The sequence below is a fragment of the Tachysurus vachellii genome, chromosome 5 (genome assembly GCF_030014155.1).
Source record: "Tachysurus vachellii isolate PV-2020 chromosome 5, HZAU_Pvac_v1, whole genome shotgun sequence".
NCBI classification, from domain to species: domain Eukaryota; kingdom Metazoa; phylum Chordata; class Actinopteri; order Siluriformes; family Bagridae; genus Tachysurus; species Tachysurus vachellii.
In genome coordinates, this window is record NC_083464.1 from 12,911,652 (window position 1) to 12,939,116 (window position 27,465).

The 27,465-nt window shown below is 36.7% G+C and overlaps 4 protein-coding genes across 4 annotated transcripts in view; 2 read left to right on the forward strand and 2 right to left on the reverse strand.

Moving 5' to 3' along the window:
• Positions 1 to 184: 184 nt before the first annotated feature.
• On the forward strand, positions 185 to 2,461 carry clec3ba (C-type lectin domain family 3, member Ba). Its single transcript, XM_060869838.1, has 3 exons — positions 185 to 1,038; positions 1,178 to 1,291; positions 1,537 to 2,461. Exons 1-3 carry the CDS (start codon positions 945 to 947, stop codon positions 1,935 to 1,937), a joined length of 609 nt encoding a protein of 202 aa, XP_060725821.1. The 5' UTR covers positions 185 to 944; the 3' UTR covers positions 1,938 to 2,461.
• cdcp1a (CUB domain containing protein 1a) lies at positions 2,308 to 9,882 on the reverse strand. Its single transcript, XM_060869837.1, has 9 exons — positions 9,608 to 9,882; positions 8,234 to 8,431; positions 7,613 to 7,954; positions 7,091 to 7,450; positions 4,867 to 5,064; positions 4,394 to 4,771; positions 3,761 to 4,111; positions 3,475 to 3,559; positions 2,308 to 3,386 (listed from the first exon to the last, which is right to left on the reverse strand). The coding sequence occupies exons 1-9, from the start codon at positions 9,693 to 9,695 to the stop codon at positions 2,924 to 2,926; spliced, it is 2,463 nt and encodes an 820-aa protein (XP_060725820.1). The 5' UTR covers positions 9,696 to 9,882; the 3' UTR covers positions 2,308 to 2,923.
• Positions 9,883 to 10,262: 380 nt separating this feature from the next.
• On the reverse strand, positions 10,263 to 11,400 carry LOC132845264 (transmembrane protein 158). Its single transcript, XM_060869189.1, has one exon. The coding sequence runs from the start codon at positions 11,130 to 11,132 to the stop codon at positions 10,467 to 10,469; it is 666 nt and encodes a 221-aa protein (XP_060725172.1). The 5' UTR covers positions 11,133 to 11,400; the 3' UTR covers positions 10,263 to 10,466.
• Positions 11,401 to 23,333: 11,933 nt separating this feature from the next.
• lars2 (leucyl-tRNA synthetase 2, mitochondrial) overlaps positions 23,334 to 27,465 on the forward strand; it is a 44,597-nt gene continuing 40,465 nt past the window's right edge. Inside the window, exons 1-2 of the mRNA XM_060869839.1 lie at positions 23,334 to 23,492; positions 25,247 to 25,484. Of these exons, the coding sequence (XP_060725822.1) occupies positions 25,251 to 25,484 (234 nt within the window). The 5' untranslated portion in view covers positions 23,334 to 23,492; positions 25,247 to 25,250. The remainder of the gene's footprint in view (positions 23,493 to 25,246; positions 25,485 to 27,465) is intronic.

Sequence of the window (27,465 nt, forward strand, 5' to 3'; positions counted from 1 at the left end):
GGACGTTAAGACTAGTGTGATTTCAAAATAGGAGTCCATGTAGTTTGTGTGTTTGTGTGTGTGTGTGTGCGTGTGTGCGTGTCTGTGTGTGTCTGTGTGTGTGTGTGTGTGTGTGTGTGCGTGTGTGCGTGTCTGTGTGTGTCTGTGTGTGTGTGTGTGCGTGTCCTGCATGATTTTAATGAAAAGCCATAGTACTGCAGTTTACCTTATTCGATATACAGCTATTTTTCAACACAGCTATTTTTCCTCTAGGGGCTGAAGTTGGTGCATTAGACCTTTGCTGGAACAAGTTTGACATGCTAATTATACATTAGACTTGTAGTTAGACCAAAAAAAAAGTAGTATCCTGGTTTAGTGGTATCCTGGGGAAAACAAGGCCTGTCTGACTATCTGTCTGTCTATCTATTATTTTGACTGTTTTTCTGCCTGCCTGTCTGTAGCATTACATTTGATGTCGCATAAGGCAACTATTTTATATGTGTATTTTATTATCCATGATTTGACTTTAATGTATATTTAATGAGTGGAGAAAAGTAGAGATATGGTGTGTGTAAAAATGTTAATAAAGTTCTTATAAAGTACTATCAAAGAAAGGTTTATGAACTCAACTGTACAGTGATTTCTCTTTCCATGCCTCTGGAGATAATACCAATAGCCAACACTACCAAATCTAAGGGTTACATCTGTCTGTCTGTTAGCATAACATATTTGTCAGTACAGTTGCTTATTTTCTTTGTGTGGAGTAATACAATAAAGCTGAGAAAAGCTGGAGTTTTGGGTGGAATTCCTGCAGCTGGTTAATGGGTGGGGTGATGTGCTGACAAAGTTCCAGTGTTTCATTAGGGTCCCAGACGGCTCTGTTACATGTTACACGACACAGAAGTATTCAAGCCTTTGGATTTCTCTGTTCAGAATAAGATTTAGGAATCCAGAGTAAAGTAAATATGACTTTCAGAGGTGTTGCACTCTTACTGTGCATTGTGTGCACTACACACTGCCTGCTCGAGCAGAGCACACAGACAAAGAATGAAACAAAAGGTAAGTATGCTATCTGAACTTTATTCTTGTTTTCCTAATCTTGATAGTCTTGTTAAAGCGAGTCTCTAACATGTTTACAAAATTATCCTAAATAGTATAAGAATGAATGGGTGTATTTGCATGTTTCCTGGATGTGTAGATGTGCTGCTGGATTCAGTTGATCACAGTGCTGCCATTGAAGAGCTGAGGAAAAAGATTGATGAGATTATAAATGATCTGAATGTCCTGAAGACAGTTCATGCTCTGCAATTAGGTATTGAATAAAATTCATACAGTTTATTTACATAAAGTATCTTTACATCAGTTGATATCACATTAGCTGAGAGTTTTAACTTACTAAGTTTTTGATAATTTCCCTTAAGCTATAGGATTCATACAGATTATATGGAATGTACTTGTGTATAGAGGGTATTGTTTTCCTTTGGCATCCATTTCATTTGCTAGTTGTAACCTTTTTTGAAACCTTAATGTAGTTTGTTGTGATACCTCCTATTGCAGTTTGTCTGAAAGGCATCAAGGTTCCAGGAAAGTGTTTCCTAGCCAGCCCAGTAAAGAAGGACTTCTATGCTGCTACCAATGATTGCATCTCACAGGGTGGCAGCCTGAGCACTCCTGTTACAGGCAATGAGAATTACCAGCTCTATGTCTATGCGCATGAGACAATTGGAGCCAGGGAACACATCTGGCTGGGCATTAACGACATGCTGAAAGAGGGGGAGTGGGTTGATAAATCAGGGTCCAGGATACTTTTCCAAAATTGGGAGACAGAGGTCACCCGTCAGCCTGTCGGTGGCCGCAGCCAGAATTGCGCCTTTATGTCTGTCATAGACAGCGGGAAGTGGTTCGATGAGAACTGCCGTGCTGTGAAGGCCTTTGTATGTGAGTTCAATATTGTCTGAGTGTCTTGCATCTTATTATCTCTAACAATGACCTTGAAACATGTAAATACAAACTGTCAGAAGTGGTGCATCATAAATAACAACTTTGTATATTGTATTTGTAATAAGAATTCTTAGAGCTAATACTTGGCTTTAACAATTCAGAACTAAGAAGTACTTAGTGCCTTCACATTACAGACATACTGCCATTTCTGTTATTTATGTATTTCCATATAATCCTAAAATGGATAGTTATGATAGCAATTTATTACATTTCAAAACAACATTGATTCACTTACTATAAGAGGCACTTATATTCAGATTCAAAACAATTAATATTCTGATAAGTAATGTAGTCCAGTTAAACAGATTACTTCACTACACAGTCATGTTCAATAAAACAGATATTTTATTATTTGTTGCATAATATGGCTATTGCTGCTTCCAGAGGACTTTACAACATAATAAGCCAGATGTGTGAATGATCTGGAACAATACTGACATCATCTGAACATTAAAATAAATGTTCTTATTTATGTAACTTACATGACTGGAGCATTTTTGATCTATAAAAGCAATGTTTTATACATACAAGCTAATGTAGCAACAAGTATACACTGGCTATGCCTTTTACACAACAAAAAAAACTTTTTTTTTTAATTATTTATTTATTTATATTTTTATGGTGATAATGTCACTACCACACTCAACACATTCTAATATGTAGTACAAAAATGAAAATGTTAATTCTGAAATAAAAACAGTGTAGTAGCTCACAAAAAAGTACTGCTATATTCTGAGATGTTTTTATATTTACTTTGTATTCCAAAGTAAACAAGCATTTTGTGCTATTAACAGGAAGCAATGATATATTTCAAAATGTAGAACAGGTAACTTAGTAGTAAATGAATCCACCAAAAAAAAGACATTTAAAAAAATATAATTCTCTATTATGTTAGCTTCCAGTTCATTACACGTTTTAACTGTAAACTCTCCCTGAGGCCTTATTAAGCCTTCTCTGGCTTTATTTTCGGTATGTTTTCCTGTATGTTTGGTACGGTTTTCTGCTCGTGAAAAGAGTCAACTGCACTGATTTCCACATCAGTTTTCTGCTTGTCTTTAAATGCCAGATTTTCTACTGACCTTACAAGTGTAACAGGCACATCTGGTGCACTCTGGGACCCTGTGAAAGGCCTGTAGACCCCGACTTCTGGCTCCTCGGCTTCTAGCTTCTCTGTTAATGGCTGCTGCTCTGTCGGTCCAGTGAACTCCCTGTACACGCTCACAGCCTCGTTCATTTCTACAGTGTCTTTATCAAGATGCCCATTTACCTGGTCGTCAATTATATAATGATAAATATGAAAATCTTCATCCTCTGTTTCCTGGGGAATCCCGTGAAGGCCTGGCAGGAAGGGATGCCTACTGGGATTGTAGACTGAGACCTCAGGAGCTTTCTGCTTCTTCTTTTTTCTTTGTTTTTAGATAAAAAGACAATATATTTATGACCAGATTGTAATTGAAATTTAAAGTGATGATGTGATTTTTGACAAAAACTCACCTTAAAATACAACATACAGCTAAAATTATGACCATCAGCAGTAAAACAACACCCACAACACTCAGGATGATGCTCAAAAGCACGCCTGAAAACACACCATACAGGTTTTTAGCATGACATTACAGCTATATAATGATATACACCGAATACAGTGTATTACAGTCACTTATGTAAATGGAAGACTATTGCCATGTTCCATTTTGAGTGAATTACCATTACCAACAGAAATAAATCATACAGGATCAATAAACAGAAAAAAACATAAGATCACTGAAGACTTTTGTACTTTTGCCCAAGTGCAAGGTGATCTGGCTGACCACACTGAAGGCTCCTTTCACTGGTAAACAGTTTGACATGTTGAGGTAAAAATTCTGTGATACCACCACATCCTTAGGATTTTGATCTTGCCAGCTGTACATCTTGTCATGTGATTGCTGCCTGTGCAATTTAATGTATGCCGGGCGATTTTTACATGTGAGCTGGCTAACACTGGGAAAGCTCACATAAGCCTCGAGCTGTGCAGGAAATAAGATGGACCAAGAGACAGTCGTATATGACTTCATTCCCAAAGGCCACGATGGAGTACCTAAGAGTACTGGTATATCCTTTTTTGGCAAGACAGTGAAAATATAGCTCTCTGAAACAGAAGAAAGAGAGAAGGAATACATGTCTTGTATTATGTCTTAGCAAAATGTGTAGTTTTGAAATAAAAAAAGTTTATTTTTAATCTATGTTTATTTCAGCATTGTACTGAAGATACAAACATGTTAATTTAAATCTGCAAGCTATCCCTTGACATTAACAACTCATGCTTTTTCTTTATAAATTTTGTTCATATGAAGATAGCTGTTCAGAATGTGGTCATTAAAATCTAATACTCTCTCCTAGCCAAACGCACTTTAAACACCATGACTATTACCTTTTATAGCTTTAGTAAATGAAACTTTTAAGAGGGAGTTGGTGATCTGCCTTAAATTCTTGCCACCTGTGGAAGAAGCGCTCACTGTAATGTTTGTAACATTGATTTGCATTTTGTGAATCGCTCCCTGAGGACAAAACTGCCCGACAGTGACGCCCTGGGGCTCATTTTCTGACACACTGAGAAGAACAGTGTCTTTGCATAAATGCCCAGGCAGAGATTGCTGCAGGCTGCCTTCTGATGACACCAGCTCCACTGTGCCATGCTGTGGGCCATTCAGGAACCATCGGACCTCTTGCACAACTCCCACAATGCATTTGTCTAGTGCAGGCACCCTTAGAGTTTCAGAGGATGGGCAGTCTCTGAACTGCTGACATGCTGGTAATAAAAGATGGGTCGAAAATTAATTATTTGTGCAAAATGCATTACCTGAAAATGCTATTAATTAGCACTTATTTAAAAGAAAGGCTTACTTATAGTTTTGTTTATAGTGATGAGCAGGTCCTCCTCTTTGCAGTCAATGAAAGATACATGGGAGACCTTTGGTGAAGTGATGGTGGCTGTCTCCTGGGCCAGTGAATTCAGTTTCAAATTGCAGTCTGATTGGGTTTTTTTTTTCATGATGTGTATCACTAGCCCCTTTTCCAACTTCAGATCCACAGTACAATGCACTGAAACAGTAACAAGCAATGAAGCTGCACTTTTTATAGTTTGAAAAGCACAGACGCTATTACATGCATATATAAAGTGTATAAAAAGTACATAAAAGTTGAAGGTATGTGATTAAATTCCCTGAAGGGATGGGTTGGGTTTATGGCTCCTCTGTAAGGAACTGACTAATAAAACAGGGGCTTTCCAGAACTTACCCAAATGTAGAGTTGACAGGAAATGGAGTCAACCAAATGACTCATTATTACATACCAAAAATGAAAACCAGGTAACTGGGATTGTGAATCAGGGCTTTGTGTAAAACTAATTAATCAGAATCCTTGTTTCTAACATGATCATTAGTTAAACATCTTTTGCAAAAGTAATTTGTTTAATCAATTATTTAACTTTCTAGTCTCTTTGAGTGTACAGATATATTTCCTCTTTTTGCCTTCGCAGCAGTCATTCAAAAATCACCTTGGGGCGTGAATGTGCAGGTAAGCACAGCATACAATAAAAGCCTTAAATTAAATAAAGAGCAACCATCTGCTGAAAGCAATAACAGAAACCTGTAACAACACATTTCACCGGGGTTTATCAGAATCTACAGAATCTGCCCATTACCATTATCTGAACTTTTTAAAAAAGATTTTCCTGTCAGAGCTTGTCAGAGTTATTTACTTCAAGTCAACTTGATCTCTAAAACACCACAAGGGCTGGCAAAATAAAAAAGACTGAATAATATTAACTTACACACTATAATAAAATAAAACCTAATAAGCACAAAAAACAGGAGAATGGTCTAATAAAATATGATTAAAAGAAATTAAACCCAGAGCTACAAATAACTTGTTCTAAACTTGTAAATACGCCTAAATAAAAATAAATGAAAAAGTACTCAAATTTAAATATTCACAACAGACCTAAACAACATCAACAGTTTGAGAGAATAAAAGTGTTTTTAAATAGAATTTAAAAACCTCGATCTAAGGTTTTAGATGAAGGTTTTTATTAAAAAGGGTAAAATATTGCATAGTTGAGGAGCACAGAGAGAAAGTCACAGTCATCCCTATGCCTCAAAGCAGATTGAGGAGCAGTCAAAATTAGGTAGCCAGAAGACTGTAGCATTTAGGAGGAAGGCTGAGGTTAAAAACAATCATCGTTTAAAAACAAAGCATAATATGTAAGGTCAGTTTACTCAGTACCCATTTTTTCTAAATCCAGTGTTCGTCTTCTGTGCGTTGACCCCTGCTCTAGACAGCTAAGCTTCCCCGAGGTACTCGACAGATCTTTAATGACCATTTTTATGACCTTAAGAACATTTTATTACATACTATACTCTTCAGAACTATAACATTCATTAATCACCTGTTACCCACTCATGCCTGAATTATTTTCAAATCTAAATTTAAATCTATCACTTATTAAAAAGTAAATGGATTGTCCAGGACTTATAAAAGCTAAAACAGTATGCCTGAAATAATAACATTATTTTATATTTTAACGTCAAACAGTTGAAAGGTTTAGATCTAAAATATGCAAGGGTGAAGCATTTCTTTCGAAATGAACATTTCTGAACACTGAAACATTGCACAGTATAGGATTGTTCCAAAAAGCACAGAATAAAGTAACAACACTAGTTTAAGTGATGTGTGGAGTCTGGCACAAACCATTGAAAAACAGTTTTGACTTAAATTATTTTGCTGTTTAATGTTTTTTCAGTTAGCAAATATTGAAAAACGACAGATGGCCTAGAGAGTTTCAGAGGTTTACATTTATTTGCAATAATGCTAATGATAATGATAATACATCTAATATTTTCCTAAGTTATTTTTTTTAAACACGGCTTGAATTGACTGCCAATAAAAGTGGATAACACTATGTAAGAAAGGGTTAACATGATCCTACTCAGGGTTAGGGTGGACCTAGAGCCTATCACCAAACTGAAAAGCTCTAACTACAATTAAACTGTTGCATTGTTCCATGCTATTGATACAGTGGAGTGTTATTTCATATACAAAGACATTATAAAAAAAGAGCCATACTAACCTTCACTGCCTCTCCGGGTGGAAGAGATATTGAAATGCAGGGTGAGATTGGTGGAGGATTGTGTGTCTACATGGCAGTTATGCAGTGAAAGATCGAAGGAGCCCTGGTGCTCAGATAGCTGTGGCTCACTCAGTTTTTTCACCATGATCTTGGAAAATAGCTGGTACTCCAATCGTACATCCTTTAGTTTACACCTGGGAATGGTGTAGTTCAGAATATGCACCGTTGAATAGTATTTGTATGGAACTTGGAAGGCCCATGTGATTAAATCGTCATCAGGAAAGCTCTCTGGGTAGTTTGGTGAAAAGAAATCCTGGGACCATGGTTCCTCTGGCAGGGTAACGTTGATAATCGCAGAAGCTGTTGAATAGTAACCATAATGATTATACTGCAGCAGCACAGACCAGGTAAAAAAAATAACTTAATATTCCCATTTAACCATCATCTGAAAGTTTCTACTTGTTATTCATGTGTACTACTTCTTCAACAAAGCTTACTGTAAAACCATCAAAATTTATTTACATGTTATTTCCGGTCCTATTGTTATGCCAAAGCTCACTGTATTCAGCTGTTGTTTTCCAGGCACCTGCAAAGTAACTCTTCCTTCCTGAAGCACTTGCATGCTTTTGATGATACCCTGATGGCAAAACTTCCCAACTGTGACTGCGCCTATAGACACTGAGTAGATGTGTTTGTCTTGACAGTGCTCTGTAGGTTGGATCTGCCTTAATCCTGTTCTGGTAAAGTCCAAGCAGTAAGCCTTGTGGCCCTGGACTTTCACATTCCAGCTAAAGGTGCGGTTAAAGTTCTGAAGAGATGGGATGTCCTCTGGAGTGATCATTCCATTACATGTAGTGGTGCATACTGCAAGAAAAGATAAGGTCAATGTTGGCCAAACTGTGGAATTAAATACTTTATTGCAAGGTATAACACCTAATCAGAATAACCAGAATAAACCTTCTGGGACCAAAATATAAACCTGTATCTTAAAACAAATTGTAATAGTAATTGTAGGATATAAAATTGATAAATTTGGATGTAAGAATTTAATCCATTTTTGTATGCTTTTAAAGATGTTGGTTATGTTGCATGTTATAAACAGTATTTCTACACATGTAGTAAAAAAAGAAAAACATGGTTTACCAATCTGTCTAACAATCTCCACCATGAAGACATCTTCTGGTTTTGAACATGTGAAGACCACTTCCATGCTTCTACTGAGGGTCATAGTGAACTGGCATCTATTTCCAATACAAACTTCACATTTTATCTGTGAAGCTGTACTCCTATTTATATGTATGGTAGAATCACTTTGAAGATTTATGGTAAGTGCTGGACCACCTAAAAAAATAAGTGTAAATGTTGATCAGACTAGCAGATGCTTTGCACCTATAAATCACTATCTAGAGATTATCCATAAAACTACTTTAGATGTTTTATATGGGCTTGGGTGGCAAGTAAAGTCATTCTCCATATATAACAAATATCCAAGTCAAATTAATCAAATTTATAAACAAAATGATAAATGAACAGTCCCATCACAAGTCTTCATCCGATTGACACAGATTATACTGTATCATGCCTAAGTGATCATGTATAAGTAATAAACATATGTGTGTGATAAACAATAATATGTCAAACATAAACATAACCCAAACTAAATGCAACATGTATAAAGTAAGTAGAATATAATTTAAATATTGCAAAAATTACACTGGAAGACACTATTGTAAGATATCATCAGCACTATTTTCTAACAAAGACATCATTTCCATTTACAGTAACAAAGACCTTATTGGGAATATATACATATTTTTTAAAGATTTTTTTAATTTCATTTTCCATCCTTCATTGTTCTACACAGTTGTTGGCCTGGTTTTGTATTAATTCTGTATATAAACAATTCACTAAAAGGCCCATTTTACATACCTAAAATAGCAAGTACATTTTACACCAAAAAAGGGTTTAAAATATAACTTAAAAATATCTAGAAAAATCTGTTTTTATTTAATATGATCTAAAAATGAACAAAGAAGTATCCAAATTTGAAAGCTTAAACAGAGACCTATTAACACCATACAAAATGTCTGTCAAAAGTACAGGAGGCGATTGCCATAAAGAAAATGCTTATAAAATGATAATAAAAGCAAATTACTTTCACAGGTGTAAATATAAGTTATAAATACACATTTATATATATATAAAAAATCCATTCATGATATTTATTAAATTATAATTAGAAAATTTGAATAATGAAACTAAGAAATCCAGAAGTTCATACATAGCAGGTTAGACATTAATAACCTAATATTGCTGTAGTGTAATAAACTCAACCCCACATGACTGATACTCATTTTCTCTACATTCTTAGTTGATTTGTTTTCCAAAATACCTTTAAAAAATAAAAATAAATAAATATATACGTTATTTAAACGTGTCCTGTTAAGATTTATACAGCATGTTTGTGCACAAGGAGCAATGGTGACGTCAACACGAATGTACTGTAGGTGTATTTACCTGAGACCGAGCTTATCCACACCGACTGAAACAGTCCAAACACAAATACTATGTCACCCAACAGACCCATGACTTCTCCCTTCCGCATGGGACAGGATACTCGAGTAAAACCTTAACGTCTCGCCACTGATGCCAAATCCTTTCCCCTTGAAAATGTGGTTTACTTCCTGGACTTCAGCCGTTACTTGTTTCCTCAGTGTAGTTCCCTCAGGTGAGCAGAAGAGCTCCGCCCTTTCACGGTGCGTTTATGGTAACGTCCAAAACCACACACTACCAAACTAAATGTACTATGAATGCATTGTATGCTGCTCTAGACCAAGTCAAGTATGTTAGTGAGGGGTTTTGGACGCAGCCTCTGTGAGGCAGATGATACATTTGGTCAAACGGGTATAATAATGAAATCTCTTAATACCTGTTGCACAAAAGTTGTGTACAATAAACGTTATTAGTATTCGAATTTTACACAAATGGACATTCACATTTTATTAGCTCGTACAAATATAAATACAGTTAAAGCCAATGAGGACAATGTTTCTACTGTAAAAAAAAAAAAATCCCCAAAATACTGGAAACGTTTCTACAGTCTTGTTCTTAATAATATGAAGAACGTGTAAGATAAAAACAATACAAACATTTTAAGAGACAGCTGAATAAAACATAGGCTAATACTTAGGCCTACTCTCTATTCATAGGTTTATAAAACTACATTCAGTCTAATATTCACATTTTACATATTTTAAAAGGAAGTTTTACTTTTAAACATCATAATATTACTATCTGACAAAATATCCTATATGCCAAGTAACTACATTGGCGCACGGTTAAATAAGTAAGCCTATAAGTTTGGGTAGAAAATGGTTTATCTGGGTCTCCGTTGCTCCATGCCGTTGGGCAGGAAGCCCGCGATGATCGGCACCGGCCATATGAGGGCAGCCACGCTCCATATGATTATGACCAGAGTCATGAAGCAGGCGACGAGCGTGGACTCAATGGGTTTACGATTCAGCCTCCAGCTCCGGTCCCCTTTGAGTTCATCCAAGGCGAAATCAAGGCAACAGAAGTGCACGCTGTCCGCCGTGTCCGGTTTGGATCTTCCGAAGCGCCTGAATCGGGAAAGACCGCATCCGATGCACAGCCTGAACTCCTGCTGCGCGCCAGCGACGCCCACGTGCTCGATGAAAACGGGGGACGCGGCACGATTGAAGGCGGCAGAGAAAAACGCCTTTCCGTGGCTGTTGGTGGTGTAGACGAGCACGTCGCAGCGCAAGCCCAAGTCTCCATCCCAGCGTGCCACCAACTTGGCCGGCAGCCTCTCCACGCTCACGTTGCACCTGGACGACGCATCGTCATCCTCGCTTGCTGCCACAGATCTCTTCGAGTAGCCCACCTCCAAGCTGGCCAGAAAGCCGCTGGTGGAGTTGATGGGCGCTGCCACAAGCTTGTCATCGCTCCAGGCACCCGAGCGCGGTGCGAGGCCCGCTACGGCGCTCAGAGTGAGCACGAGAGCGGCCGAGCGGCTCAGCATGATGGAGCGCGCCTAGAATCCGAGGGCATGACGCTCCGGACTGGGCGCCAAGGCAAACTATTGAACTTGTACAGTTTTGAAAACGTCAGGTGCGCACAAACGCAAAGACGTCACATTTGAGCCACATCTCAAACGAGTTGATTTTGCGGGTGTCGTGAGTTACACCCCATTCAGATCATCTGTATCAGACCCATCTGAACTCGCCTCCGGGTTCCTCCAGCCTCCAACGGCAACTCCAGCGCGGTGGATTCGGAGTGTCTGTGGCGCGCGAATCAGAGAACACAGCCTATGAAGGGTGGAGGGAGGCGGAGGAATATAAAGAAGTGTTCAGCCACACACACACACCACAATTCACCTCCTGACGAGTTCTCTCTCATTGTGTATGAATTATCTTATACTACACGAGTCCTCTCTTGTACTACACAAGTTCTCTATTACACACGAGCTGTTTTTTATCCTTTATGAGTGTCGGATACTACATGAGCTCTCTCTTTAGTCTGTACGAGTTCCCTCTTAATCTTCTTTTTTATTCATTACCAATGATAGTTTTAGTTTTCATTACGTTTTTTTTTTTTTTGCAATAATGGATTTAACTCAGATAATCTGGTGCTCGCAGTAACACTGCTTCTTGGAGAAGACTTCATTAAGTGCACTCACTTATTTCCAATCTCAAAGCCCATTCATGGCAGAAAATGTTTCACTTGTTTCATTATAAAAAAATATTTTTGAATGTACTGATATTACTGAAGGGAAGAATCGGAATAACGTCTGGTATTAGCTCACAGAACCTTCGGCATCTCTCCTGAAAATGACTGCATTATAAATATATGCACACTAATTTGCTGCAATTACTTCACCAGCAGTTGTGAAGTCTCTCAAAACAGACCAATGTCACTTCAGAACAGGTGCTAAAATGAATTTATGCAGATGTGAGGTCAGATGACCTCAATTTGGGAGTGAATTTGGTCTAAGTGTTATCTACATTGCCATAAGCAGGCTCTCTATGCAAAAACTCAATGAGTCTGGAGCAGGTGGCCACTTTGAAACACTTTCACATCAACTCCCTTTCAGAACTCCAGATCAGATACATCTGTAATATATCAGTATCCTCCATCATAATGCAAAATGAGGCTAGATTCAAAACAATTTAAATCTCAGCACCTGGAAGAAAGACATTATTTTTGAGATGGAGGTTGTTGAGCCGAAGAGGAGATATCTTTGTCTGGACAGATCAGATCATTTCTTTAATGTTCTTTTTGTCTCGAGGTGAAATGTCTTCTGGGATCTCAATGTCTGGCTCAATATCTGAAACCCATCTCTTAACAACATCTAGCCACTATCTATGGAGAACTTTTATTATGTACTGAAAGACTGAATCTTATGAAAGATCCAGAACTAAAAATACATAAATAAATAATATCTCTTTTTTTCTTTAGATATTTTTACCTATATCAAATTTTAAAAAAGTGGAATCAAAACACATCAGAAAACAAAAGTGGGTTTTATTTTAGCATGTACTGTATACATTGGAACTAATTGTTTCATTAGGGTTATGATGCAAAAAAATATGGTAGCATAGTACATAAGACTACATATTCAGATATATTAGAAAGGTGTGATATACAATTAATTCACTGATAAGAATTGCTTAATGCAAAAGTGAGAACAGTAAGCTCTAGCTTTCATGTTGCCTGAGATATATGTATGACACCTGAATTAATTTTTTTTTTTTCAGTACTGCTTAAATGGCTTAATATTTGCTGGAGTCCTGCCTCCCATCGTTTGATGTTTAGGCCAACTGATGTGAAAGACATGGGTCCCATTAGCTTTCCATTTACACCTGAAAGAAACTATTCCCTTTTTATCTCTGTTGTTTATCAAATTACTATTCACTATTCTTATCTCAGCTCTTTACTCCCTGCCATCTTAACCTCTCCACTAAAAACTCACACACATTGTTCACATTTTCAGTTTCTGATAGGTTCAGACACCTAGGCAGCCAGCAGAAGAAAAATGTAAATGACTTTCTTGTTCATTAATTATGCTATAAAAATGTAAATTGGTTCAGTGCCAAAAATGCTAATGGACCAGAGATAAAAAGTCTCTTGTGCCAAGAGAATATAAAAGATTCATTTTCCTAAATGTAGTTCTGCTTTCAAGAAAAAAAGAGGACCTTGTGGCTTCTTTGGGTTCCAGTGACTTTAAGAGCAAGGCCACCTCATTCTCAGCATAACACATGCTGATGCCTGTCTTTATTAGATTCACGAAACTGAATAGCTAAAAGCTTTTTGCTCCGGTGTAGATGAGGCTTTAGAAGTTTATTGATTTTCTTCTCGAATTTGTTTTGCAGTGACAGCTTCATTTCCAACTACATTTTCAGACTGACCACTCAGTCACAGATGATTATACCTTAAATGCACATGCAGTATGTATTTAATCATTTTTGTTGTTCTTTTACAACTTCGGGGTATTCAATATACATTTGTAAGGATTGTTGTTCCAAAAATCTCTATGCTGTTAAAATGTCTACTCGATGCTACACTAGAGACAGCAGGCATACGACAGTGAAACTCAGCTGGTGTACTGTCTCTGGAGTACAGCCTCTGTACATCCACTCTTCCAACACCGTCTTGTAAGTAGTCAAAGGATCAGAACACTAATTAGTTACATTAATTAGCAAAGGGGCCCTGTTGATGAAGACTGTCGGAAAGGATGGGGTAGGAAGAGCACAGGAAGAATTCAGAGCACTAGGGAAGTGTTTATCTCTCTCAGGAGTCCTGCAGAGCTGTCAGCCGGATGAGTCATCACACACAAGTGACAAGTGGCATCAAAAACACTGATTACAAACAAACTACACTGACAAATGGTATGTTTGAGTCATCCTTTAGATAAGAAAAAAAATGAGAAGTCATAAGGCAAATGTACAAGAGAGTTTAATAGATAGCAATAACATTAAAAACTCTCCTTTCCAATAGAAGAAGATAATCCATCAGTTGGGTGTTTTAACAGCATTTTTTACTTGAATATTAAAGCTAAAAAGCCAAAACCTATTTAACCATAATCACCAAGTCAAACATGCATCCAAATTCATGTACTGTGTCAGTATGTCAGTATTCAGCTACTGCTCAGTATGAACTAATTAGTATATGTGTGTAGTATTAATACAATCCGGACATGCTGCATCCACCATGTTGGAATTCTCATGTGACCTAATAACCAATAACAATTGCAAAAAGACCTATGGCATTATTTTCTTCACTCACTATATCATAGGGATGTAGGGATATATTTTCTCATAGTTCTGAACTAAATTATGTTTTTATCTAATCTCCCACTTCCTCCAAACAATGGCTACTCTCAATTCTACTCTAAACACCTCAACTGGTCCTGTACAGGCCACTCTGACCAGGACAAATGGTTATCAGTGAAAAACAAATAAATAAATAAATGAATACGGTTTCAAAATGATACATCGAATGGTAACAACACATTGATACCCGACAGACCTTATTCAATTCATGCCAGCCTTCTTGTGGTTCTGTTTGTACAGGAGAGGAAAGTGTCCAATACTGGACATGACAGGTCAGGTCATGTCCATTTCCACAATAACCTCTCTCTAACACGTTTGTGTCTCATGTGTCCAACCATATCATGTCTGCACCAGCCATTAAAAACATGACAATGTGTGTGTGTGTGTGTGTGTGTGTGTTTAGATTTGATGTTTGAAATAGTGACTGTTTAGAATACATGTCCAAAGAGATTTAAGGTTTATGAGATATTGCTCATAGAAGCCTTTCAGAAAACATGCCTCACAACAGACATTGAGAGAAGAATGTTTGATCAGATGAAGAGATGGCAGGCTGCAGCTCATTAAGAAGACATCATCACAAAGAAAAAGAAATTATCATTTGCAGAGGATGCCTTCTCATCAGAGGGAGTATAGTCATTAAGATTAACATTGTAAAATGGTATTATAGTAAATTCAATTTTAAAGAAGCTTAATTAGGTTAAAATAAAAGGGCATGCCCCTGCACAAGTCTAAGCTAATAATATACGTCCTTCACAGCACAATATTTATGATGTTATCCTATATTTTCTAATTAGGCATTAGGAATCAGTTTTGTCCTCCTCTTTTTTATTGATTGGCTTCATCTTGACACACCAAATACCCTGAGCTAGTTGACTCAGATCATGTGTGTGTTTGTGTCTCAGATTATGTGATGTGTTTTATGTTTGATCTGGAAAAGTCAATCATGTTGACTAGGCAGGATTTAAAGTATTAAACAGATTACATGGTTTGTTATCTTAACTTTTTTTCATTCTGTTCTGCCATAACCTGATAAACCTGGTATACCGGACAGCTGGATGCACTTTCCTTACACTTGATACAGACACATATTGACTTCACATTTAATATTGACTGACCACTGTCCCACATCATCAAACATTTTCCTATTTAGAACCTAGAGGTGTATAGTCAGTAATAAAGATTGATACCAGAATTAGACATTTGTTAGCAGACTAGCTTGAATCCATTTGAATGCAATAATGCTTACATGAAATTTCAGTTGAAGACTGACTTAATTTTTACATCAAATAACCCTGCAATTTCAAGGACTTAAAATCTGGCATTAAGCAGATGAAAAATTTGCATTTGAATACATTGCAATAGTAGAATTTACATTTTAAAGAAAGCTCAATTTGAAACTGGCATTAGCATTTATCATACATTCATGTTATTTCATTAATACACATATGGCACATTCATTCATAATTAATATCATCTTAGAGGGTTTATCGAACTCTGTTTGAGCAGCTGAAATAGATGAGACCCTGGAGAAAAATAGAATCTATATCCTGCTTATTCATTTTTTGTTACATAATGACCTGAGGATGTCTATGAGGACCGATAGATAGGAACTGTAAAATTTATTGGATGGAGGCTTGTGCATTTTATAGTATGTGCAATTTTCATATATCCATGTAAGAGATGATGCCTTTGCCTAAACTATTTTCATACACACATGAAAAACAATATCAGATGTCATTTATGCTCATAAAATGACATTTTACCCTTTGGTTGTGAGAGTTTGTAAATTCTGTAATACTAAAGCTTGTAGCACCAGCATGCAGAATTATTTGTTCTAATTATTTCAGAGATCTAATTACTTCCTCTGGCTCTCCTTAGTGCCATTTCATAGTGAGCTGTGGGTATTTTGTGTTTTGTAATCTAATGTATAATGTGCGAACTGCATCTCAGGTTCAGCAGGCTGACATGAATCCTGTGACTGGGTTTGTGTTGACATTATCCCCTTCTTTTCCTGTTGAACTGTACTGTAAGTTAATTGACAAGAAAACAGGCAAAGAGATTTCCAGCTGAATCCACTTAACAAGCAATATGGTAACAGGCATATTGCATGGAAAAGAACAAATACAAAAACAAAAAAGTCTGATAATTGCCATGAACTTCCTGGTGTTTTCAGTACTCTTAGCTAGATGAAATACAGACCTCAATGAATACAGGGTTAGCTCCAATAAAAATGGATCTCATCTATAATCTAGATTTAGATTTGTGTGAGAATGGTGTCCTCCGTCATTGTAGGCTGAATGTCCCTAGCTTTAGCTCTTGTGTGTTTGCTTCTCTTCAGCTTCACAAATCTAAACCCTTCAAGTGAAAACAGTCTGGTGTTGTACAGATAAAAGGGTTGCTAAGGTAACAGGCTAAATTGTCCAGTGTCAGATTTTCATGGTTAGCGGATGTCACACTGAACTGAACATGAAATAAAATTAACTAACTTCATCTTTAAAATACTTCAAAAGAATTTTGTTAGCTGTCAATCATACACACCTCACTATAATAAGCATGGTACATTTAGTCAGCTGTAGCTTGGAATTCAGTAATAATTGATGTTATCTATGCCATTATTTATAGACTGCTCTGCACATATGGCACTCTGTATGTACAGCCTGTACAGTACAGTACATGTACAGTACTATTTTTCCGGGAAACGCTGAAGTTCTGGGTCATTTTATAATTAGGGGACCAGTTGGTGAGAAAAAAGATGTGGCAAAAGTGTTTGAACAAACATTATGAACTAATAACTATATTATATTTATATTATATTATTATTAACTATTTATATTTTATAAATCAGATAATCAATCTGTCACTGTTAAGTTCAAAACCATTTTAAATACATAAGAAATAATGTATTATAAACAAATAAAACATTTTAAAGTAGACTTTTATGTACAAGGAATTTATCCAGTGTAGCCTACTACTCCTTAACTTAATTTTAATTTTGATAGATTTTTTTATTGTCATTGCACAGGGTAACAATCCATATGGTGCGCAAAATGAAGTATATGCAAATATAAAAAAGTATAAACATTAACATAGGTAATCGGATGAAATACTATTTAGTTGAAGTAGTAAACAGCTAAGATATAACAATAACAATATGTACAAGAATGTTATGTTATCAATGAAACGTATAGACGTAAGTGTGTGTAGTGCAAATAGTTCTGAACATTCAGTGATGGTAGGTTTTTTATTATTAATTCAAAACTCAATAGTAATATAGCTGAAAATATGAAAACATGGTTTATTTGATTAACAGATTTGACTGGACAAATTTTAACAATATTTTACAGGACAGGACACTTTTACAATAGACTAAATGATTCCCTTTGTAATATTTTACAATTTTTTCACATCAGTTATACAGTTAGCAGGTATTAGATAGTATTTGTAATAATATTACTACAGTGTATTGGAAAAGTCTACACGCATAAGCTTATTGTGGACCTGGATTTACCAGTGTCAATAAAATACTACAGCAGAGCATGATTTTAGGTGAAATGCACTTAATTTAAATTGTTATTTATGAAACATATTTGTGAAACCATGAATTGTAGTTTTTTGATGTTTTTTGCCCCATAAAATATTTCTATTTGTTTTAGACTTGAATTTTCTCAGTTGCTATGTCATATTGAAGGAAAATGATCTGACATAAGGATGTTAAAATATGGCAGATAAAAAATTTGCATTTGAATATATTGCTATAGTAGAAATTCCATTTTGAAGAAAGCTCACTTTAAAACTAGCATTAGCATTTGTCATATATCCATATTAATTAATTAATACATTTGTTCATAATTAATAAATAATCATAAATAATCATCTTAGATGGTTTATCGAACTCTGTTTGAGGAGCTGAAACAGTTGAGACTCAGGAGAGAAAATAAAAGCTAGATCCTGCTTTTTCAATTTAATTTAATTTGTTTGTTTAGAGCAATTCACATTGTCTTAAAGCAGCTTTACAGAAGTATAGAAACAGAATACATTTTTTTAAGTTTAAAATTAAGTTTTATATTTATCCATAATGAGCAAGATGGAGGTGATGGTGGCAAGGAAAACTCCCTGAGATGATATGAGGAATAAACCAAGAGAGGAACCAGACTCAGAAGGAAACCCATCATTATTTGGGTGACACTGGACAGAAAATAAGGTAATTGTGAATGATGTTCTTTGTACAACAGTTTATAATAGTGCAACCGAGAAACTAGCAGGTCACCACAGACCCAACACTAATTCCTTCCTGCCAAAGTCTTCAAATGGTCTGTGATGAAGAAACGACCATAAAGCTGACTGACTCAACAGTGGTTCAAAGAATCTCATGAGTCACTGGCTGTATATGCAGAGCATTCCCCAGAAGAGTGCACACCAGGCAACAAGACTCCAACCAGTGGTAGGGGGTCAGGATTAATAAAGTAGGCCCAAAGAAGAGGCGATCAGACTAGGAACTCTGAACATTGGGAGCTCCAGAGTGGCATGAATAGCTTGACAGAGAGGGGGGATGTTAGGTATGAGTGTAATCATGTGATTGACAACGTACATGCAGACAGGGACTTCAGCAAGACTAGCAATGACAGGATAACTAAAAGGGAAAGCCAGAAGGTGACACAGACTTGAGGGCTTTCTGGGATGTAAAGCATCCAGCCATTCCACAGTCAGCAAATCGAATTGTGAGGGTGGTATGACAACAGCATCCAGACATCCAAGTTCACCAAACACTCTACTGTATGACCATGAACCCTCCAGATCTGCTCCTTTACCCAAGGAATGCTAGTTATACAAGCTAGACTAAATAAATGTGTTTGCAGCCTGGTCTTGAGCACTGAGATTGTGTCTGAGTCCCAAACACTAATTGAAAGGCTGTTCCATAACTGTAAGGCTCTGTAAGTAAATTATGTTTTACTGTACCCACAGTAGCATTGCTCTTTTTTCTCCTTTTTTCTCTTTGCACTAGAGTCTGTTCTTCTCCTTTACTTCTCAATACTGCTGGTCTTTTAATAAAATTTATTGCCATTTTCAAGGGTCAGAGTCTGAACAAGATTCTCCAAGAATGGCAAAAATATCGTTTTTTTGAGAATTGAAATAAAAATATCAGGATGAGTGTGTGTGTATGTGTGTGTGTGTGTGTGGTGTGTGTGTGTGTGTGTCTGTGTGTGTGTTTTTTGCCTCTGAAATATGATGTTTGAGCTGTGCCTCCGGTTAGGTAAGCTGCCGGCAGACAGAAAGCTCAGGTTCTGTTTGTGCTTATAGTTATGTAAATGAAAATGTCAGACTGTGCTTTGATTCATATAAAAACAGTCACATTAAATACAGTGAACACATTTTCATCAGACCATTTTGGCATTTTTTTTTTGTTCCTCAGTTAAAAAGTTACAAAGATACAAAGCTGTCATAATAACATGTAATATATATAGTAGAACTAGTGCCCATCAACATTCTGGCACCTCCTGAGGGATTCACAGTCATTCCCAAGCCAACTGTGACATAAAATCTCTCCAGCAGGTCCTGGGTCTAGCTGCAGCTCTCTATTCGGTGGGAGATGCCCGATACATCCCAATGGGAGCAGGAAACCGAGGGACAACCTTCCCAATCCATCTCAACTGTTTATCTCAATTTAGAAGACCAGCTGCTTTACTTTGAAGCTCTCCCAGACTATTGAGCTCCTCACCCTATTGCAAAAAACTAACCCCAAACTTATGTGAAGGAACCTCATTTTTTGCCACTTGAACTTATTGTTTAAATCATTTGGTCATTAACTACAGCTTGAGACCAAAGATGAAAATAGAGACACAAATGTCAAGGCCCGTCTTCATATCCATGGGACACATGTTAAACACATAGACTGGATTAGTATACTTCTATGATCTCTGACAAAGTTGTCTGGTCTAGACTGGATTAGTATACTTCTTTGACCCCTGGTCCACTGTTCTATGAGTGGAAGTCAAGTCAAGTCAATTCAAGAAGCTTTTATTGTTTATTGTTTCAACCATACATAGTTGATGCAGTACACAGTGAAATGAGACAACGTTTCTCTAGGACCATGGTGCTACAGAGTTACATAGAACAACACAGAGCTAAGAACTTAAGTAAGTTCATTCTAGCCACATAAAGTACCTCTGTGCAACCTGGTGCAAACAGTGCAAGACAAAATGCAGTGCAACCAAGCAAAACAGTGGTCTGAATGGACATCCTGACACTTTCTTCTAGGTTTAAATTCAAATTCAAATTTATTTGTATAGCGCTTTTAACAATTGACATTGTCTCAAAGCAGCTTTACAGAATATACACATAAAAAAGGGTTAATATAAAAATGTATATAATACAAAAATTCAAGTGATACCTCGAGATACGAGTGCTTTGACATACGAATTTTTTGAGATACGAGCTGTGATTCGACCAACTTTTTGCCTTGAGATACGAGCAAATTTTTGAGATAAGAGCATCCGAGCCGCCGCCGAAACAAAGATCCCCAACAACCACGTGCGCTCTGTTTCCCCGCCTCAGCTTCCCGCGTCTCACTCGGTTAAAGCCACCTTTCCACTGCACACGACAAATTCATTCATGCATTCATTTCCAGTCCAGTCGCAAAGGCGCTGCGTGAGGTGCCGACCATCTGCGGATCCGTAATGTTCGGATCCGTTTTAAGCGTTGGATCCGTTATAAAATTTGAACTTGTGCGACTACACCGCATCCGATATGCCGACCGGACAGCTTTTTATTAAAACGACCGGCAGATGTTAGTGAGGAAAGAGTGACAAAAAAGGCAAAAACAAGTGAAGAGAAAAGCGATGAAGAAAATTAAGCAAAATCAATGTAAAGAAAACAGAAATTTAAATGGTCGAGTAATATGGATGTAGTAACCGGATTGGTGCGTCGTGGACAGCTGATTAACAGCTGATGCACGCTTGACGACTTGGCCTGCCAGAACTAAAGATGCTTGATTTAAGTTCGTTAATTTTAGTGAGGTTTAGTTAAGTTCCATTTAATTGTAAAGTAGCATTAAGAGTGCGAGTAAATGAACGAAAGTGAAAGTGTAATTCCTCCTAAATCCTCCGCCTGTTTACTCCTCCCTCATCCTCCGTGCGCATCTTCCGTAAAGTAAAACCAGTTTATTTTTTTTAACATTCTCTTTTATTACTATATGTTTTTATACAATATTTGTCATTTATATATACAGGTACTGTACATTTTTCATATTTAAAACACACAAACAAAACAACTGGAGTGGAATTCTGCGAGCTGGAACGGATTAATGGGATTTCAATTAATTTAAATGGGGAAAATTTCTTTGAGATACGAGCAATTTGAGATACGAGCAACGTCACGGAACGAATTAAACTCGTATCTCGAGGTATCACTGTATATAAATGTGTTTGTATTTATCCCCAATGAGCAAGCCTGAGGTGACTGAGGTGACTGTGGTAAGGAAAAACTCCCTTAGTGGATGGTAAAGGAAGAAACTTTGAGAGGTGCCAGACTCAAAGGGGAACCTCATCCTCATTTGGATGATACTGAGAGTAGGTTCAGCTATGACAGTTTCTCCTCTCCAGAATCCTGATATAGACTTTCCTGAGAGCCCCAGAACTGTGTATTTGCTACTGTATAATTGAAAGAAAACAGCTTACTCTCCTTTTTACAAATAGAAAACAACATCCAAATTTGCCAGTCTAAAAGCTTTTAACCACACAACCCCTCACCTTTCACAGTGTATCCAGTCTTCTCTACTTCTGCAACCTTGCATCTGATCACATAGATGGATTCAAAACAAATTTCCGGCTTCTTCTCCTCCTGAAGTGAGATCTTGCCCACTGCGTTAAGTGTTCCTTCCATCTATAAAGTATCCCCAGTAAGAGGTCAACGATCTGCCTCTAGCTGGTGTATGGTCTCTCTTTATCCTGAGAAACCATATCATATGATTTATCAGTACAGTTTTTATATCTAATCATGATCTTACATGTTAAAATATCAAGTACTAAGATTGATGGAGGTCTGTCAATGGCGTGCCTTGTCTCTACTCCTATTTATGGTTCTCAGTATGAGATGAAGCCAAGGTTGTTTACAAATAATGTTCCCTTGGTACTATCTGAGGTGAACCTCCAACTCACACTCGATTGCTTCACTGCTATGTGTGAAGTGTATGTACTGAAATGTACATTTACAGATTAGCAAGTCCTCTGATTAGAGATACTTCAAATTTACATGATCAAAATGCTGAGATGTTTAAAATGTATATTTTTCAGCAATGGAGAATTCAACTCAAATAGATCCATTTCATTCTGTAAACTCAAATACTGTTATACATGGTTCTGTCTGTTTCTTAAAAGCAATCCTTATTAAATATGTAATAAATGCTAATATCATCAGCAGAGGAAGGTATTTTGAGCTTTATTATACAGAGTATGAGCATATATGCTTATATCCTGTTACAGGGTACAATAATTAATAAATACATAAATAAATACATAAATATAATAATAATAATAATAATAATAATAATAATAATAATAATAATAATAATAATAATAATAGTAATAATAAAAAAATAATAATAATAATAATGATTATTATTGTTATTATTATAATTATAATAATAACAATAATAATAATAATAATAATAATAATAATAATAATTATTATTATTATTATTATTATTATTATTATTATTATTATTATTATTACTACATGTTTTAGTCAGAGGAAACTGTTACTGTTAAAAGTATTTGGCATTTAACAGTACTGTCATTAGATAGAGGTTTTACAAACACTATTTAATTAAACATGAGGTGTTACTAGTTTAGTGCGATAAGAAGGAAGGCGCCACACTGAGGATGTCTTTGTAACGTAACTAATAAAGTTGTTTTTGAACAACATGGCGGCGCCCTGTTAGCGGTGTGAGACCTGTCTTGCCAGCCACTGAGAAAGATGCACCGAGCGTTATGTGGACTGGACATAGATTAAATTGGTCTGAATGACTCAAGATATTTTTCGAGACTGCCGTTATTGTGAGTATGTGGTCTGTTAGCTTGTCTCGTTTATGTAAGCACTTAACTTTTTGTACTTATATAGTTATCTCCAATGTTTCACACTCCTGATCCTGGTGTCTTCGTGTACTGCACTTGTGTTGATGTGTTTTTCTCCTTCAAAGAAACGACAAACTTATGAAAAAATATAGGATGTGTTGAGAACAAGGGAAACACCAAAATGTGCAGTATTTGAATTGTAATATCAGAATAAGAAATCACTGACTTAAGCTATATTTTATTTTGAAGATTTTGGGTTGATGCAGTATCTTAAAATCTAAACTTGACATAAATAATTATTAATTTTTTTTTTTTTTTTTTATCTGTTTTGTTCCTGCCATCAGTGTATTCATTAAAGGGCAAAAGCACTCCACGTTGAAATGTTGACTAACCTTGAGATTATAGCCAATGATAGTTTCAAATTTATTGAAGGTTCTTTATCATTTATTTTCTTTTTCTATCTTAAAGAAGAACAATATCATGTTCCAATGCCGCTAAGCTGTTGTGGCACATCATCAGTTCAATTTATTATCTTTTTAAAGATCTGTAACCATAGCAACTAACTCTCTCTCTCTCTCTCACACACACACACACACACACACACACACACACACACACACACACACAGACACACTGTCTCTCTGTATTTTATAGTTTTTTAGTGACACACATGTTCCTTACTTATTCACTCTATTCCTCCCTCCCTATTTTTCATGTTGCAAAAAGCAGCTGGACCACTCAGCTGTGATGCAGATCTGGGACTCAAAGCTTGTGGGCGTTTGGTTGAGAATCATTGCTGCAAAACACCTTTGTCCTCACTAATGCAGTGCTGTCAAAAAGAATCCTAGTTAGTAGCATACTTAAAGGCTTTAGAGAATGTTTGTGTCTGCAAATCGAACCACCTTGAGGACCTGGCTGTTTGACCCTCAACTTGATCCACATTTGCAAAACCAGAAACAAAGTGCTAAAACTACACTCAGTGGTCCGATTGAAAAGAAAATAAGGCAATTGCCTTTCATTGGCACCTTTGAAAAGCTATTGTTTCTGCTTTATTATTTAATTTCTAGTTTCCAAGGTGATTGCTTAATAATCCCCTTACAGTATCCCATGTTGCCATAGAGACACACAGTGATGAGGCTGGCTTTGGTGCCTGTTGGTTTAGTGTGTAGTGTATTTTTGTGATGGTGGAGGATTTACAGTGCAGTAGTTCTGTCTCCTTGTGTTTACGGTTTCTTTTATAATTTGTAGACCATCATTTTCATTTTTGTAAAACATATTTGGTGTTTGGACGACAGAGTGACAGACTTCTCTTTGTATATGTGACAAAATTTGAATTTATTGCTGTAATACTGCAGCAATTTGTCAACATTTACATTTTTATTAATTAGAGAATCCTGTTCCATGTTGTGGAATTTTATTAACTCAAAAATCCCTGCAGTTTGTCAGAACATGTCCTTAATTCTGAAGACTTTGCTAAGACTAAATTCTTACTGTCTGTTACAAAGTGCTGACACTAGAAGCTCATTCCAATAGGTTTACTAAGTATCTTCTTACAGAAAACGTCACTCCGTCAGCGATGTTTGTTAAACACCACATTTTAGTCCATTAAAATTTGTACTTGGAGTACATGTAATTTAATAATAAACTAATGCATTTCTTGTGAACTTAATCATCAATTTTAAGCCATCTTTATTGTCCTTTAGAAGTCCTAATGACTTTTGTTTTTTATTTTTCAGGTGCATGATGCATGAAACTTGTCAGTTTGCTGTGTATTCTGTGGGACTGCTGAAGCGAGCAGGATGTCTACGTCCTCGGTTCATTCAGGCCACGCCTGCCATCAGGGCTGGGATTCGGAGCGTGTTCAGCGAAAGTGGAGTGTGGGAGAGAGATTACAGGGCAGACACCAGACGGAGGGTGGAGACATGGTGGCATCGACGCATCCAGGAGCAGTGGCACAAAGATATGAAGGAGCAGGTGGGTGACTGAATTGCATTATATCAACACTGGTCATGGTTCTAATGGAAGACAATTCAAAGTGAAGCCTATAACTAATCAGGTGAAACTAGTTTAATTATTGAATGGATTTCTTCCACCAAGTGCTCTGCTTGTTTACGGATTTGTGCATGCACAACATTGTGAAGATGCTTAAAGTTACAGTGCTGTAATATGTGTTGAAGTTTGCACATATTAAACTTTCACAGGGCACAAATACATTCTCCTTACTCAGTGTAACTGCACCTACAATAATCAACCTATTAAAGGACCTAGTCAACCTGTCAATAATCATCAACCTGGCAAGTCTTCACAGACAACAAGTAGGGAGTGTGTCTGGGCCATACTGGAATCTACCGCTAGCTTTCTCGGCTGTGAAATGGGTACACTAAAGCATGGCTTCTCAAACGTTTATTTAGCACTGAATTTCTTTAACTGTAAAATAAATACTATAGACCCCCTCAGCACAGATTTTAATGGATTCAGATCCCTTCAGTTTGGCACATTTTATTGTCTTACACAACAATCTATACACAACAATCCCTAATGATAAAGTGAAAACAGGTTTTCACATCATCATTTCATGTAGTTGACCAGAGAGAATCCTGAGAACCTGCCAGAACAACAACCATCTCAAAAATACTCAAGCAATCAGAGCTTTTAAGACAGAGTGGCTAGACAGGAGCTATTTCTGAGTAAAATGTAAATGACAGGCACTTAAAAGCATAAGGAAAAAGATATTGTCTAAAGAGAAATAGAGTTGAAAATTGAGATGAACTCAAATCAGTATGTCTGTCAATCCTAGTTTCTGCTTATCAGCTGGCTAATATGGTGAAGCATGGTGGTGGAAGCATCGGTGGTAGGGACAGGAAGACTTGTTAGAAGTGAGGTAAAGGTGAATGCAGCTAAAAGAAAATGGAGGGTTGTTTAATTAAACTTGCACAAGACCCAAGCTAAGCTTGAGGGACTTCGGGAAAAGTCCCTGAATGTTCATGAGTGGTCCAGAATTAAAGCCCAAGACCCCACTGAACATCTGCAGAGAAACCTTAAGATCACAAATGCCCCCCATCCAGTCTGATTGAACTTGAGAGGATCAGCCAGGAAGAATGAGAGAGTCGGCATTAATCTACATGTTGTAGAGATTTACTCAAGAAGCCTCAAACTTGTAACTGCTTCTACAGAACTGAATAAAATACCTGAGAGTGGGTGAGAGAGATTTTCTATTTTAAATACATTTTTAAAATATATCAAAGCTTGTTTTAACTTTGTCATTATATGTTGTATTGTGTAGATTGATGGCACAAAAGGTCATTTAGGTATTTTAATTAAATCTGTAACAACAAAATGTGTAAAAACTGGAGTGAGTATCTTCCAAACTTGTATTTCATGTACATTATTTGAGTGTTACAACACAATTATATTTTCCTATTCATAAATTCTTTACTGACACGTTACATCCAATTTGACATAATTATTTGATTATTCAGTCAAAAGGATAACTTTAACAGTTATATAATAGAAAAAAAAACGAGATGATGGTAGGTCGTGTTTTTCCACAAATTAAATGAATGACTAATAAAATGAATTAGTCAGACTTGGCTATGCTTCACTGACCCCTGGCAGTCCCCAGACCCCACTGTGAAAATAACACTGCTACTGTACGTGTATTATTGAGCTGTCAAATTCCTGTAAAATGTGCATTTGCAGTTCATTTATTCATCCTCAGTAACTGCTTTATCCTGGTCAGGGTTGTGGTAGATGTGGAGTCTGCTGGGATTGAGGCACTATTTACACACATTCATGCTGCGTAAACACAGGGAGAACTAGAGAAACTCCAAATAAACAGTGACCCGAGCCCAGTATTGACCCTGGGACACTGGAGCTGTGAGGCAACAATACCAAAACCACCACTGTGCTTTCCAACATTCAAAATTCAATCAATTATAATATTTATTATTCAAAT